Genomic DNA, 18,329 nt, shown 5'->3' with positions numbered 1-18,329 from the left:
AGATTGCACTTACAGTCAACACATTCTGCCATTTCCACGGCCGTTATACGTGCAGATTGTCGGACTTGATGATAATTCACTACTGCAATTATTCTTACCGCTATCACATATTTTATCTGTTTTGACATTTTCTGACCGTTCTAGTTACTGATCTATAACATTTTAACAATGAAATTCAATGTAAAGGTATGCCTGTTTTTGCAAAATATTTTAAGCACATTTCAATTATTTTATTATAAATTCATTTCCTTTATAATTAGACATATATTAATAATTTCCAAAATTCAAGCATTCTATTATTAATAATTTTCAATGAAAGATTTTATAGTTGTAATATTCATCAATAATATTCATAATGTTACACCAGCGTAGCTCCAGACAAGCCTTGGCAATTGCGCAGTCTGGTCAGGGGCTACACTACACAGCCTGCTAATGAGACCACCAAATATTGTGTTACTTTATAGTTGACATGGTAGCTCCTGACCAATGACTGGATAGCTCCTGACCAATGACTGGATAGCTCCTGATTAATGACTGGATAGCTCCTGACTAATGACTGGATAGCTCCTGACCAATGACTTGATAGCTCCTGACCAATGACTGGATAGCTCCTGACCAATGACTGGATAGCTCCTGACTAATGACTGGATAGCTCCTGACCAATGACTTGATAGCTCCTGACCAATGACTGGATAGCTCCTGACCAATGACTGGATAGCTCCCTGACCAATGACTGGATAGCTCCTGACCAATGACTGGATAGCTCCTGACCAATGACTGGATAGCTCCTGACCAATGACTGGATAGCTCCTGACCAATGACTGGATAGCTCCTGACCAATGACTGGATAGCTCCTGACCAATGACTGGATAGCTCCTGACCAATGACTGGATAGCTCCTGACTAATGACTGGATAGCTCCTGACCAATGACTTGATAGCTCCTGACCAATGACTGGATAGCTCCTGACCAATGACTGGATAGCTCCCTGACCAATGACTGGATAGCTCCTGACCAATGACTGGATAGCTCCTGACCAATGACTGGATAGCTCCTGACCAATGACTGGATAGCTCCTGACCAATGACTGGATAGCTCCTGACCAGACTGAGCATTTGCTTAGAAATCTTAGTGACTTGCAGAACCATTTGTCTCATCAGACAACTTTTTCAGAAGAAATATATATTAAAAAGTAACAGTCAATTACAAAACCTGGGCCACATTGAATGAAGACGATTTTCTATGATTTCACCAGTTGATGCAGTTTTTTTTAAACGCATTACCCTCATTAAAATTTGGTCTAGATATTGTCAAGATATAAATTCTTACAAAGTTTCACCAAGATTGAGTTGTAAATTTGGCCCTTACAACGGGAACAAGGTTTTTCTAATATTGTACCTTGTGACCTACAATGTAGCTTTTGGACATATGAACCAGATTTGAAGTCAGTCTGGATGGTGTCAAGATATACATTCTGACCACATTTCATCGAGATTGGATGTATAAGGAACCTCATAATGGTAATGAGCTATATGTTGCCAGACCCTTACCAAAGTTGACCACAAGCATTTACCTTGAACAGCTAATGCTAAGGTGAACAAAAATGCTAAAAAATATGTACATGTACTTATTTTAAAGTGAGACATCCATCAAAGTTTAACATTGCGTGCAACTAAAACCATGCAGTTAAACGTTTCATTCATATAAATCATTTAAACTTCACACATTTTGTTAACACAGTTTCAATAACGCAAATGCAGTGTCTATTACTTCTGAAGCAAATGCATTCAACCATATTGTCTAGTTTATTGTTTAGTGCCAATTTTATTGATTTGTTTGCAATCAAGAGATCCTTGTTTTATCAATTACAGGGGTATACAGGGGTATCACTGATTAGAAAAGCAGTGACACATCATTTTTGGCCTAGGGTAAATCTAACCTACAATCCTAGGATAAGTAGCCAGTGTCCTTATAATGATAGAATAACCCTCTGAGCTTCAATAAAACTGAAAGTTTCATATTTTTAAGCACATGACTTTGCTAACTGGTAATTTATATAACAAAATAACTCACAGACTGACACAGGTATACAAATAAAATATAATTCTCTGAGCTACAGACCCACCATTAATTTGTGCTGGTCTACGGTAGGAAACAAGCAATATTTTTAAACAGTTTATACCTAGTGGACTCTCCCATCCTTCTAAATTGGATAAATTTATTTCCAAAATAAGGGATGTCCAGTATATTCATTTCTATATTTAGAATATTTTTTCAGAAATTCCTTTAAGCAAACAGCGAAGACCCTGATGAGACGCCGCATCATGTGGCGTCTCATCTGGGTCTACGCTGTTTCAGCCTGTTTGCCAAGGCCTTTTTTCTAGACGCTAGGCATTAATAGTTTAAATGACCCTTTTCAACCTTATGTATTCTTTAATCCATCTTAGATGTGATGTGTCTTGAACCAAAAACATTGTATAATATTGATTTTGTTTTTATATAATTATGTTGCACTTTCCTAAGTCCATCAGTCTAATTGATGTCAAGCACATTTTTAGTTTGAACTTCACTAATTGACATTTGAGCATTATTTCTCTACAAATCTGCAATATGTTTTGTTGTCTGCATTTTTTTGTAAAGATGTTGTCACAAGTGGATTTTTTGTTAATGTCTGTCATATCTCTAAGTCTGTACATGAGTGCTGAAAACCATACCATACCATTTTGGATTAATTGATGAAACAAGCAGTTTTAAATTATTACAAAATATGAAAACATTTAGATCCACAGCATATTCCTTTAAGAAAGGATCAAAAAGATATTGCATTAATCCTTTTTGACCCAAACTGTCCACAGTTTCCTATAAAGCGAAATCCCTTCCAAAAAAATGGGGCCACTTGAAATCATACTCAAGAAAACAAAAGTTGTTACCTTCGTCTCTCTGCATCCTCATTGGCTGGTGTACCAGACCTCTCATTCAATCCCCGCAACGTTGACACGGAGGAATTAATAGAGGACCCCCTCCTGTAGGTTGGTCGGTCAGTAACAATCTCAGGATTGGCTCCCGATATCTGTATACTTACAACAGACTGTGAGTGAGAATTAGTATTGTCAGTGGATGCACTGAAAAGTTTGTTTTTATCACTCGGAGGTGGAGATTTTCCTGTGCCACAAAAAGGTGAAACACGGGTTTTCCCAAATGAAAATGAACAACATCTCAAACAACATGAAGAAGGTTCATCATTATCAGTGGGGGACGGCTCAGGTGTCAAGCCTTTCTTCTTTGGTAGTTCATTTGTATCAATGATTGATGGCGTGCTCTTTTCCATAACAGGGTTCTCAAATGCTTTTTGTTTGGGTCCAGGAGATGGCAAAGGTCGCAATGACCTTGACGTATTGCTACGGGCAGATTTCAAGGAACGGGCAGTCCTATTTGATTCAAAATTATTATGTGACTTAGCCATGGAGTCTCCAAGCTCACTTTGATTCTCGATGTCTTCTAGGATATCGTCCTCGTAGTCTTCCTCTTTTAGTGCTTTCAGTATCGTATCTTCTGACTCACTCTGAATGGTCCGTAATGACTGGGAACCCTTCTTCTTTTTCTTTTGTAGCGAGGCTTTACGTGTCTCGCGGGCAGAGGAGACAGAGCCTCGACTGTCTGGTCTCACAGGAAGACTGGTTATACTGAAAACATCACCAAAATCTTAATTTAATTTCACATAAGTCAATTGGCTAAATATACTCAAAATATTGTCAAAATTGTATTGAATTTTACAGTAGTCTAATTGCTCAAGAAAAAGATAATTTTTAATTTATGAAAGTATTGTACACAAGAAGATTTAAGTCTTAAATTTCTTGACAAAAAGTGACATTAAGAGATATTAAAAAACTACAAACAAAAAGCTATGAATACTCATCTGACATATATCACAAGGCATCTATGTGGCGAAAACTTGTAGTAAAAGTCATTTTTTAATAGCTTAACAAATCATGATGTGAGACACATACGCTCTATATTGTTGGGCCAGCACTAGCCCTGAGGTCCAACCATCAGCAGTTTACTGTTGTTTTCTTCACCATTTTTGGGATTGAGGCAGGGGCCCTTTTGAATACTGACACAAAACAGTGGACTGACATTTTTAACTGTTCAGGTCATATACAATTACATATGGGCCGTGCTCCGTGAAAAGTGGGTTCAATGCATGTGCGTAAAGTGTCGTCCCAGATAAGCCTGTGAAGTCCACACAGGCTAATCAGGGACAACACTTTACACTTATGTGGTATTTTTTGTTTACAGAAAGTCTCTTCTTATGTAGCAAAAATCCAGTTTAGGCGGAAAAAACTATTTTTTGTATTGCATGTATGAAAAATTTTACAATTAATATTGCAGTCACTTAAAATATCTCATGAACAATATACAGCAATAAACACTTGCACTATAACAAGGTGAGGACAATGTTACAATGTAGGTCTTATTTATGGACAAAACAAACAGCCAAATGTAATATGAACAGAGCTTCAATTGTTTTCAACCACGAGCACTACACTTGATATAAACTAACAGATAAAGAAGCAGTTATTAACAATAGGTTATACTGATATCCTAAAGGTGTCTGCGCAATAATGTGCAATGATGTTGAAATACGATATAACACAATCAACACACGTTATTGTAATTTCCTATTTATTTTTTACACCTCAAAATACATAAACTTCCATCGTGGGTTATAAGACAAAAGACTAGGTCCTACAAATTTGAATTCTTAACCCTTTCAGTGCGGGAACCGAATTTTAAAGGCCTTTGCAAACAGTTTGGATCCAGATGAGACGCCACAGAACGTGGCGTCTCATCTGGATCCAAACTGTTTGCTATTCTGATAGTATTATTTGAAAAAAATCGAAGAAAATGCTTATTTTACAAAAACAGCAGACGACATTTTTGCAGACGACAAATTTCCCAGCATGCAAAGGGATAAAGGCTTTCCACCTTGCCACTTTTTTGGCAGCAAAATGTACCTTTTGTGATACTAAATCTTTCTTACTTTCAATTATGCACTTTTGTAAAGTTGTCTAGAGCACTTTACTAACATACTTATTATTATAAATTGCATAATATTCTGTGTCTTATTGGTTTATAAGTTTGGTTTATTAAAATTGTTCAACAGTTTTTTGCAAAAATACATGTGCGTCTGGAACACAAATCTTGTTTAATTTCCAGATAGTTGAACTTCTGAAGTTCACATACCTAATAACCCTTCAAATGTGTGCAAAAGCTGTCTGGTTAATATACATCTCTTCAAGGACAATCAAACGCCACTCCTGTATGTAATAAATTTGCTTTTGCAATAAAGATGTACTTGTTGAATTTGTAGCCAAGGTACAAATGTAAACTCAAATCAGGCGATCAGATTGACAGTGTATGAGCCACTGCTAGATCAATACCAGTCTTTCATAACTTGTTCAAGTGAGATTGATTTTATATTAAATGTTCATTGAGAAACCATTCAATTAACATCACTTATTTTGCCTTGAGGCATTTAAAAAAATTTGAAACTGATTCCAAATTTCAGAAGGCGAAATAATGCTTCATTACATTAACCAATAATTCAGGGTATCTTTTTTCAATGTGATGGCATATTTAAAGTTTCAATTAAATTGCTTGAAAAATGCATAAGCATTTAGATCCACAAAATTATAACATTTTATGCTGACCGACTGACAATTATACCATGCAACAGACGCCCCTACCAACAAACCAAAAAAACAATTGACTGACTCAAAAACCAACCGACAGTCAGACCAAGCCAGAAACTGACAAACCAATCAACCAACAGGGTATATCCAATACATCCCTTGCAAAACTTTGTTCGCGGATGTATAAAAATATAAACAAATAGATTGCCTACAAGTTTCATTGATTCTTAAAAAAAACATTTAAATAACATTACATATAATGTCCAGGTTAAATGTTCAAAGCACACAACTTTGGCAACTTTGAGAAAGTTGGGCTGCTCTTTAAAACCTAGAGCTACATGTAATCTCTGTGTGGAATGCACTCTTTCCCTTTGCAATCACCTCACTCATTCCAACCCAAACCAATTAATTACTGTCTTTTTTATACCATCTTTTTTGGAACAACAAAAAATGAAACCAAAATTATTATCACTTTGGATGGGGACATATACACCATAATCTTTTCCATGCATTCACTGCAGATGTATCAACTACAGCTTGACATAATTGGGACAAAGGATACCCCCAATGCCGCATTGCATAATTTGTTAGCAGTGATTTTTTTTTATTCGGGGTCGGTCTTCAACCCCATTCCCGATGGAAAAAAACTATATATTTTCCAAAATGGGACCTTCAAATCTTGAATTAAAGGTTTCCTAAAAACATAAATATATAATATGTTTAGATCTCCAGATCTCATGTTCCCATCCAGCTCTAAAAGTTGAAATGTAGTAATAGTAAATGTAATATTGAAAACACTTTTATTCTCAATTATTTTTAATTTCAAAGCATTTATTAGCGAACAACAACAAATCTAATTTCCCAATTTTAGTTAAAACGCCGAAAATTTTCCAAATCCAAAGGTACCTAGCCCCATTTCCAAAATGGTGAAAAAACACTGGTTTAATGCTGATACATAACGTTACGTCCAGGGCCTGGCCTGTATTGACAACGGGGCCATCATCCAGGTTTTAAGAAAACTTTGTATAGGACTATTATTCAATGTTCTATAACAAATAATACACTGTGGTTCCAGAGAAATATATGACAAATGTTATTTTGATAAATAAGTTCATATAATTAATTTGATACCCGGTTGCCAGTTTTTATCCTAGGGGCATAATTTGTTATGGAACACAATCCAATGTATAGATGTAAATATACCAAAAGATTATTTCAAGAAATAACCTAATTTGAAAAAGTAACGGTACTGTACCCATTGGGATATATTAGCACACAAAAAACATGAAATTGGGTACATTTTAGTAGATAAATCTTCAGATTTGGAATAATGGGTATTTTTAATCGCAAAAACTAATTACATTATTCATGTCCATGCATTTGAGCTTGCAATATACAGTTTCAGTGCTCAATTTATTTGTTCACTTGAAGATATTGCACTTTTGGAACAAAATAAACAACATTTTTGCTTCTTTTGGGGAATTTTTAAGATGGCAGTTGGGAATTTTTTAGTTTTTTCCTCCATCAAGAAAGGACCTTTTATGGAAACTTTATAAAGACGGAAAAAAACACTTATATCAAATCTCTAGGCCTTGTTTTTCGGATACAGTCTTAGTAACCTTGTTAACAGTTTCATCCAGGGGATGTCAAGTATTCAAGCCGAGTGCATAATATTAGAAAAATAACTAAAGGACTCCTATAGTTTATTATGAACAAATTTAACAAAAAACATGGGAATGTATGGATTCTGATAAATCATTTACAAATATTTAATGTCAACAAACATGACTTCATTCTTGAATGTTTAAGTTGAAACAGCGGCATAAGTTTTGTGATTTGTGATAATGTATGATAATAAAAGTCACAAATACACATGTGAAAATATTTTATGTTGAACAGATTCGAAGACAGCCTTTGTACAATTTAGTGTCAGCAAGCAGACAGGAATAACACAAGCAGAAGGTCAGACAGACAGCTATGGTGATCCCCTTTTAACTTTGTACTGAGGGTATAATAAGTACATGTAAAACGTTCAAAGTTCGGATTCCAAGCAAGTGAAAACCAAGGGTTTCACTGGCCCCCACAAATTTGTTGCCCCTTTTTGCAATGTTATATGTCACATAATACCGTCATACTATTAATAACAATCATTTAATAAACCCTATTAAAATTATTGACTCCATTATTACTTGTACACTGTATAAATGTTAATTATACATTGTATTTAGAACACAAAGTCATAAGTCTGCGTCATTATAGTAAGCTTAGGCCAGAGTTTTATTATTTTCTTTTTAACGGGATTTTTTTTTGAAAGTTTGAATAGGAGGAGGGAAAAAATATATAAATAAAAACTCAAAAAAGTTTCGTAGGAAAGAAAAATAAAAATAAATCATAATAAAAAAAATATATTTTATTTTTGGAAGTTACTAAAAATAGTAAAAAAAACTACCTGTAAACTTGCCTGGTATTGGCAGACATTCCCTAGTCAGTATAAAGTATGAGGAATCTCAAAAAAGTTTAAAAACATGAAAAGAAATTAAATGTTTAAGCAAACTTTTGAAAACACACAAACTGTTGAAAAAGCAGATGGTGGCGATCACAACAGCATACCATGAGCATTCCTGCTCAGGTGAGCTAATATTAAGAACAATTACAGCTAATTAACAGTTTTACAGGAGTCGGCCTAGGGTCAGATTTTAGGGAGAGGTGACTTCTGTCGTGACTTGTATTTTTCAGGGAGAAGTCAGGTGAAATAAGGAGATGTCTTGTTTTATTTTTTTTATCTTGTAATTAGTTCCATTATTTTTTACCCTTTTAAATTGCTGAATACAAGATGTGCATTATGAATCCTGCTGATTCAATTCTCTTTATTGTTAATTTAATCAACAATCAAGTATAAAGAAAACAATTCAATAAACAGCCCTCTAATGGCATTCAAGTGTTCATGAAAGTGCTTAATATAACTTGTATTTACATACACTACCCATCCACCCCACAATTAAAAAAAGTGTTTTGTTTTGTGTGTTTTTTGTAGTTTTTTTTTTTGGGGGGGGGGGTTTATTTTGGTATTATACATTAATATTTAATATTAATTTTGTCTTCTAAATAAAACATTTTAATTACCCTATACTAAAATTCCAGTAGAAACAACAATAAAAACATTTATATACACAAGTCTTTGACAATGAAAACAGTGTTACCAAATGATGTCAATTAAACCAATCCCTAAAAAGGCAATCTGTCAATGCTGTTGGTAGACATCAACGGTCTTTGATGTTGGGGCCAATTTCTAGGAGTTAAAACTGTAAACTTGTAATACCTCAGCAGGTGGCAAATGGCCAAAACGCATTGATCAATACTACGTTTCCGGCAGCATGCAGTACTGTCAGATACAGCATTAATACTCTAACTCCATAGAGGATGCAATGTGTGAAAACTATCCGAGATTTAACTTTATTAGATTATTTGTATTTATTTTTATCAGGTGTGAGGAAATAAATTGTGTTTGCTGAAATTTAAATGGGAGGTTGCTTTACAGGTATTGTTTTTTTATGGATTTACTTGAAAATTAGGGCGAAATGAATTTAATCCGATAAAAAAAAACATGATGTAATGTCAACCTATTTTTACGGGTGTACCATAGTCGGACATAATTTTTCGCCGATAAAAGGTCACATAACCCCAAACCGGAACTCCTGTTTTTAGGGTTACATGCAGTCAGTTTGATACTTAGCACACATTGTTGAGTGCATGCTGCCTAGGATTTGTAAAATACATTGCAAATGGTTAGTTTTGGTATCAACTTGAAAGTATATTTGTAAGCAATAAGAAAATAAGCCATTTTTGTGCTCTACTTTTTGTGTTGATGGTTCCCGGCTTTGAAAGTAGGTCATACTATTTGAGCCCAAAATGGTTGTGTGCACAGCTGTCAAAACCGGTTTGCCTATTCTAAGGTAAATATTTTGAGTTCGCGCGTATAAAATTTAATGACATGCATTTTTTCAAAAGATTATGCATTTATCTTTCCGTTGATGTATGATGATATAGTGGGTATGCGCTTGATCATGAAAAAATTGATATCGAACTTCAACTATTTTATATGTAATATAGAAGGAAATTAATTGTGCATGCGTAACCTAAAATGTTTAGACTTCGGGGTGTTTTCAAAGTTATTTGTTTTGTAAAAACAGCATTGTTTTGTAAAACAGCCAAGAATAAAATACACTATTAACTTTTTTTTTAGAAGAGCACTTTTTGTTGTATGTGGAGGAAAAAATAAAATAAAATTATTTTTTTTCTATTTTATTTTCATTTCACTTTTCTGAAAATTGGATACAGCGCTCCCGTTAAACAGAAGATCAAAAAACTCAGGCCTAATAATAATAATAATAATTTTATAACTACATGTATTATGAAGTAGTCTTTGTGACAAATGTTTCACTTCTTGTTAATTGATTGTTGTGTATATTGACAGTAAAAGTTAAATATTATAACTATTAACTTGCAGTACAAACAACGTTGTAACACATGCTTCAGTCGCTTCAGTTTTGACCTCTGACCTGTATGTCACGTATGTTAATGAATCAATATTTATTACTGAAAGACAATGTTCGTTTATCGTTCAACTCAAATATATTTTCAAGTAGGATTTTGTAGACAATTATTTTAAAGTCACCACTTCTGAAATGTTGTTGCAACTTTCGCAAATTTGTTGCAAATGGCAATCAGCATCAAAAGGCCTGCAAACAATAACCCGCAGAGTGGAGGCATTTTAAATTTGACGCTTTATAAAATATATGAAAAATCACTGGCATGCCCCTACAAGAAAGTTTTATTGCTAAATGACTTTGATTGTATTTAAGGTTTTTTGACTTTATGATGCTGAACAACTTAATACCGCCATTTACAAGATATACAGTATTAAAGGGGTATAAACGTTATTTCCCAAAATATATTTTCATGTACATATAGGTATTTAAACAATGCATTTTCCCTCTTTTCAAGAACGTATGCATCTTATTTAATAACAATAATGTTGTATCGATGAAATTATGTGGAACTCTGTATTGTTCTTAATCTTTATTGAATGCTCCCCATAAAAAAATATTTAAAAACAAGACTATTGTCAAGCAATATAAGTCCCCTACCGGCTCCACCATTGTCAGAAATTCCACCATTTTCAGATTTAAAAAAATATATATTTGTTTGTCATAGCAACCAGAATTTTTGACGTATGAACAAAATGAAATGACGTGCATAATGTCCATATTGGAATCTATCCATGTTTCAAGTTTCATGAAAAAATATTAAGAACTTTAAATGTTATCGCAGGATCCAGAAAACCACCAGTTCAGCAGTATTTTTAGTCTATTTGTTACCATAGCAACCATAAATTTTGACGTAGGAACAAAATGAAATGACGTGCACAATGTTCACATTGACATCTATCCATGTTCCAAGTTTCATGAAAAAATATTAAGAACTTTTAAAGTTATCACAAGATCCTGAAAAGTGTGACGGACAGACTGACAGACCGAGCGCAAACCATTAGACTAAAAAGAACGATGATTTCTAATGTTTATTGCACCTGCTATTGTGTGCCATCTCGTCTCCCCATGTATCATATGATGATGCCATGCTGAGAGGTGTAGAGGTGTTAGACCTGTCACCATGGAGATCAGACAGTGAGCCCCGTGGGGATTTCTTCTTCCGGAATGACCGCCGTTTGACTGGCTCTGAGGTCCAGTAGGTGATCTCGATGTGCTGGCAGTCCTTCCTGGACTCCCCCACCAAAAAATCTGGGAAGTCATTGACCTTCAAATAAAATTTGATTATGATAAATATGAGCCTTGTGAAAACAGACTTTAATGCCTGCGCTTGAAGTCTCTTCCAAGAGTAGCCCCTGCAGCTTGAACATGCTTATCAGGAACAACACTTTCTGCTTTTAGAAGAGACTGCCTTTAAATGAAAAATTCCATAACAGCTGCAAATGTTGTCCCTGAACTTCACAGGCTAATCTGGGATGACACTTATTTTAGGCACACATGCATTATTAAGCCTGGTTTTCTCACAGCACAGCTCATATAGATGCCTAGATTCAATCATAGACCGTCACACAGTGACATGTATATACAGATACTTAAATGTTTTTATTAACACTCGCATCAACTGGAGCTTAATCCTTAACATTAAAAAATGTAAGCAAAAATAATGAGTCACATTCAGTATTTACTTTCACCACGGACTCTAGATTACACGGATAAGAAACGAGACCGTTACGCCAAATATCTTGTTGTGTCTAAGTCACGTGACCGTGTCGTAACTATCGATCTTTTATCGAAGCGCCGAGGTTATACATTTGATGTACCCACTCACGTATTTTGTTAAATTATAATTTCATTTCTAGGCCGATTTTGACAAATTATATATCATTAGAAAGCTCACGTAACGTAGTTTTCAGATATATATATATATATTAGGTTTTTCTTCTGATTTCAGCAGCCCGGCGAGTTATAACTTAAACTTTTGCAAATATAATACCGTTTTGGAGTTTTAGAATCTAGATTTACGGTTGACATGTTCGTACTTTATACCGATTTGTAGCGTTTATATTTGGAATAAAGTTTTAAAAATAACATCTTGCTTAGGAGAATAGAATTCTGTATATGATAGAAAAAAATGGTTTAAAAATGAAAGCAAGTAAGGAATGAAGGCGTAAAAAAGTAGCACGCGGTTCTTACGAACCGAACTGATGCTAAGGTCTTGGCGATTATGCTTTTGTTTAGATACCGGCCATTGAATTTCCTTTGCCATGACTTTATTATATTTTTTTATGGAATATATTGAAATATTTTTTTCTAGAGACATATCAATAAAGCTAAGTATTAATGAAGCTTAATAAATTAACAATTTCAGCTCTTGATTATAGCACAGAAAGGGTGTTACTTTTATGATGAAACAGCGTATATAGCGGACCCTCTTGATATTTTTCGGCTTTGCATACTTCAAATATAATGGGTGTCAAAACATTCATCGTTTGTTGTTTATTATCAAAAAGGTAATTATGTAAAATTATATGAAAGGTTATTAACCATAAATTATCAATTAATTAAAATTATTTAAAGATTCTCGGAAATCACGGTCAACTGTCTATGCATGTATATTGAAATATCTTTATAAGTTATCAGAGTTATAAATATATAGAATTCTAAATTATAACTCTGTATTATTTGTATTATTCGGAAAGATTATTTAACCCTGTTGTGGTGGAATGAGAATGCTGTTTTTAATCATGTTGTTCTGTACACTACCATACACTCTTTATAGGACTACGAAATGACGGAGTTTTTACCGGTACCCGCTAAATACGTTAAATGTTAAGTATTAGATTTTTTAAATGTTTAAAATGTACATGTATAGGTATTAAGCACTTATAATTATTATGATTAAGCTGGCTAACATCTATACAGTATGTAGTTTATGGCAATCTGTATGGGCAGATGACTATAAATGTTTTGGCTCTAGGAGAAGTGCCCCCCCGGAGAACTGCCCCCCAAAGATTTTTCACTGGGCGGAGAACTGCCCCCTCACTGTTTTTTTATAGGGCGGAGAACTGCCCCCCTGCTGATTAATAAGGGGCGGAGAACTGCCCCCCTGTCAGAATTGATGACCCGGAGAAGTGCCCCCTAATTAAAGAAATTTTGCAGCGATATATAAAGCGAGTATTATAATGACAATAACGCCAGTAACTTTCTTGCTATTATGTATGGTAATTGAGTGAAATTTCAAAAGTAATATAAAGTTGTACAAGTATATAAGTTATAAAACAGCAAAAAATACCTGCCTCGGCCTGGACGTCGCCATCTTGATAATCACGTGAATTTCGTCAATGTGAACAAAGAAAAACAAATAACATTTTGCTAATAAAAAGTTTTTGCGGCAGAATTATTTGATATTTTCCCCGTAATAAAAACAAACAAGTAGCATGCAATTTAATCCATCCTTATGCAAGCTGAAAACAATAATTTATTTGTTTGTTTTCGCCAATTACGGATTTGGACGGTTCAATATAATAAACCCGTATGCGGCTTTATTCAAAGCTAACAAGTTCTTAACAATTAAGGTCGGTCCGGTCTACCAATTAAAAGATTAAAAGATCGCTAACGGTAACAAGTTCTCTGTCTGCCTAATTAGCTGCTAATTAAAGCAACTGTTACCGATTTTGTTTGTTTGGCATGTCGACATGATCTGCTCAAAATCCATAAAAAATATAATAAGATGGCAAAGGAAATTCAATGGCCGGTTTCTAAACAAAAGCATAATCGCCAAGACCGTAGCATCAGTTCAGTGCGTTAGGAACGCGCTACATTTTCCCGCCTTCATTCCTTAATTACTTTCGTTTTTAAACAAAAAAAATTTCTATTGTATACAGAATTCTATTCTCCTAAGCAAGATGTAATTTTTAAAACTGAACTCCAAATATAAACGCTACAAATTTGTATTAAGTATGAACATGTCAACCGTAAATCTAGATTCTATAACTCCAAAACGGTATGATATTTGCAAAAGTTAAAGTTATAACTCGCCGGGCTGTCGAAATCAGAAGAAAAACTTAATATATATCTATATATCTGTTTACTAAATAACGTAAGCTTTCTAATGATATATAATTTGTCAAAATAGGCCGAGAAACGAAACTATAATTTAACAAAAGATGTGAGTGGGTACACCAAAATGTATAACCTCGGCGCTTCGCTGTACGCTAATTGTAAAAGATCGATAGCCACAACACGTTAAAACGCGCGGTGGTAAAACATAAAATGTGTATTTCTTGTGTTTAACTCGCTATAAATCCATTAATAACAACGGGAATATACTTAAAGTTATATTTTTTTGAAAGAGGAATTAATAAGCAACAAGATAAGGTATAAACCAATAAAATCGGATGAATAGTATTTGCATAAGATTTAATTTACTACAGTAATGGTCAAATAATCGACTCATCTCCTATCAATATACACTTCGTGCTTTCACTATAATTTATTATTTAAGGTCCCTGTGCACAATAGTTTAACTTAAACAACTTTGCAGTTATAGTGCCAAAGGGTATATCAACAACCAAAAATACCAAAAATAACACACTGAAATCACTCACATTCTTATGGATTTGGTCATTATATTCAATGCGATTGCATGTTAAGTGGCGGGATTAATTTTATTGGCCCATTTTATTTAGTTAACTCCAATGGTACAATTTGTTCAGTAGTCCAAAGAAAAAGACATCAGTGTGGGTCAGAATCCACATTACATCTCAACAATTATTGCAAATTTCATTTAGCAAACTAACTTTGAGTGAGTATTTTTGACCCAACTTCAAAATATCAATTTAAAAACATTCAATATTTTTATTTTACTTCTTGCTGTGTGAATTGTGTTGTGTTAACATTTATTTACCAATTCAACTGATATGACATCTGCCAGTGGCACTTCCCTGTGTATGGATTTTGGAGGATTTTCTGTTAAATAAACCCATTCATCACCGAGAACCACGTATTTGAAAGCCTTGTTTTCTTTTTCCGACACGACAATACACGATTCATATCCTCGAATCCTTTCATAATTCTGCTCAGGTAACGTTTTGAACAAGAAACTTTCAAGTTTATTATTTTTCTTTTGCATGATAACCTTAATGTGAGCCTGTCAACCCGCTTTATCTTGTGTCAACATAACCACCAGATGCTGTAATTGCGAAATTCACACTCAATATTAATTATATATTTGTTATCCACATTTTACACCTTGCAACCAAGCACCTGTCAACAAATTACGGAGGTCAAAGGTTATCAAAAGATTAACCAAGGGAGGTAAAAGTAAGGTTACACGCCACTTTTTCAGAGCAACCATGTATATATATTATATATATATTATCACGTACACAGATACATGTATTAGAAAATTGGATTCAGTGTCAAACTTGAACATTGTCTTCAATATCAAATAACACTTACTTGCTAACATATTTAATACGATGAAAATATAACAAAAAATAAAAGGGGTAAAATTAGATCATAATTATTGCGTTAATTCATTAATATCAATACAAGACATCGTGTCCCTGCGGGGATGTATATTGTATACGAATATTGTATTGCAGTCAGTCAAGCAGTTTAGAATAACCTGGCAAAAAACGTGACCACAATAATTTCTTTCGGTCGTTTCATGGACTGTGTGAAACACGTTGTAAAACAATTTGCATGATTAAATCGTATCATTCAAATTACTGTTTGATAGACCTGTACGACTGTAAAGGGCTGTTTCAAACCGGCCGAAACTGTGGGCCCTGGGTTTTTGCTGCAAGTAAACGCATGTTAACACCTTTGTCTCGCGCATTTCCCGATGCCTCACGGTGATTAAGGATTAATATGGGTTTGTTCTTTATAAAATTTCCAAATAGTTATTTACATCTCAGATTATAAAGGAGCTAAATATGTTATACATTGGCCACAAAATTAAACTGAAAATGCACACACTTTTGTAAAACGGTATAATCAACAGATGACATGAATACGACGTTAGTAGGGCGAAACGAGTAATTCGTTTGAACGTTTCTAATGCTTATGTTGAAAATGAGTGGAAATATATATTTTCTGTGATCACGAGAGAATTAAAATCGATATTCCACCGAATCCAACAAATTTTATTTTTATTTTATGTTTTTTTTTCACCGTTTATATACATTGTTAAAGAGTTTAACTAAAGAAAAAAAAATGACGTCATTTCACAGTAAACAGTGAATATTATCGATAGTTGTCACTGTTAATTTTCACTGTTTGAAATAGTGAAATAATCAGTTTTAAATCACTGATAATTCTCTATAAACCACCGGAAAGCATAAAATAAAATATGTATTACAACACACCATATACACGTTACCATCAATAACTTTTACATGACAATATAAAACAACATTTTCCAAAGAAATATTTGACAATACATGACTTATTCTGTCTATTTTCACAACTACGGAAGAAGTGGTGGCAATATAAACTGCATTTGTTAAATGAATATTTGACAAAACACGACTTCTTTTCACAACTACTGAACAAGTCTTGACAATAATCCCATTCTTACTTTGCCATAAATCATAAAAAAAAATATATTTTCATTTAGTATAAGGCAATGTAAGGACATGTATGATTTTGCTGCTTTAAGTGTGGGTTTAGTTTTGTTCATTTTACTATTATAAATATACATTTTTATCAAAATAAATATCAGATTGAGTGGTCCATTTGTATGTGCTTGTCCCAGTATAAAAGATGGCATATTTAAACAGTTTGAAAAATGCTTACGACCAGAAAATAATTCTGCTATTAATTTATTGACAAGCTTACATTCCCAAAATTAATGTTGAATAATTTCACATTCAGTTTGACGAAAAATGCAGTTGGCTGAGGTGGCATAGCCGATTTTAAATAGGAAGGAATTCGTACCTTTGATTTTATGTGTACTTCTGTATTGGAACCACTGCAAATTCGTATCGTGATATTAAAAGGCATCCCTAAGATATATCGCCATTCTTTTGTTTCAATGTTGTTAAAAATACTTGACCATTTATTTATTCACACTGGCGTAGACTCATTTTTGGTAATTATTTCATACATAGGGTTTGCACCCTTTGTGTTAGCTAAGATGGATCGTAGGCTAGTGGGAATAAAAGGCTTCCAAAAGCAAGTATCAGAGGAACTTCTGCGTTTCGTGTATCTTTTAACTGCATAAATAGTTCTTTTAAAAAATAGGTAATTTGGATTGAAGTTAAATACTTTGCAAAAAATCATCATAACTGTAAAAGGTGAAAAGTTCAGCGTTATATATCAAGTCACCAACAAAATGAACGCCTTTTTCAAACCATGATTAAAAAAAATATATACGTTTTTTACCAATTAATATGTCTGGGTTATCTAATAATGGATTTTGAAGCAAAACTGGGTTTTATAAATGGTTCTGTTTTACTTAGTTCAATAAACGATTTGCATGTATCTTTCCAGAATTCCATTTGTATCGTGTTAATTAAATTTTCAGGAAAGTGACTCCCACAGTTGTATAATTTTTGAAAATCGATCATTGTATGCACAATATTTATCCATTGTCCATTCCCAATAGCAATCATGCGGATCCACGAGCACTTCAGAGAACTGACAAAAAGAAAAAAGATAAATCATTTACAAACCCCCATCTGTATATAATTTAATTAAAACAGTTTTGTTAATTCGTGGTTTGCCATCCCACACAAATGTAAAACATAATTTATTGATCTCTGTCAACATATTGTGTGGTGGATTTAGTTTAAACATATTTATTTCAAACAATACACATTGTTTTACATTGAACTACATACAACATTTATACAGTTAACATGTTTGAATAGGATGGGAACGAAAGACAATGTCTTATATAATTCTTCTCCCTATTTCCCTGTGGTGGATTTGGCAAGGAAACCAAAATATGATTTAGAATCGGTAATGCTAATGTTTTAATAATTTGAATGCTCCCTATCGGAGTTAAAATCCATCTTGACCAACTTTTTAATAAGGCTTTTATTTTAGCTATTTTGTCAACATAATTTAGTTCTATCGTTTTG

At 33.7% G+C, this 18,329-nt stretch overlaps 1 protein-coding gene across 1 annotated transcript in view; it reads right to left on the bottom strand.

The window, feature by feature from the left end:
• Positions 1-15,511, bottom strand: part of LOC127857454 (uncharacterized protein C12orf56-like) — a 45,485-nt gene extending 29,974 nt beyond the window's left edge. The window contains exons 1-3 of the mRNA XM_052393852.1: positions 15,146-15,511; positions 11,280-11,506; positions 2,930-3,682 (exon numbers count right to left, since the gene is read on the bottom strand). Of these exons, the coding sequence (XP_052249812.1) occupies positions 2,930-3,682; positions 11,280-11,506; positions 15,146-15,370 (1,205 nt within the window). The 5' untranslated portion in view covers positions 15,371-15,511. The remainder of the gene's footprint in view (positions 1-2,929; positions 3,683-11,279; positions 11,507-15,145) is intronic.
• Between the last annotated feature and the right edge of the window lie 2,818 nt (positions 15,512-18,329).

The sequence above is a fragment of the Dreissena polymorpha genome, chromosome 1 (genome assembly GCF_020536995.1).
Source record: "Dreissena polymorpha isolate Duluth1 chromosome 1, UMN_Dpol_1.0, whole genome shotgun sequence".
Classification (NCBI taxonomy): domain Eukaryota; kingdom Metazoa; phylum Mollusca; class Bivalvia; order Myida; family Dreissenidae; genus Dreissena; species Dreissena polymorpha.
Note: the sequence above shows the minus strand (reverse complement) of the source record. Positions and strands in the feature narration are given on the sequence as shown.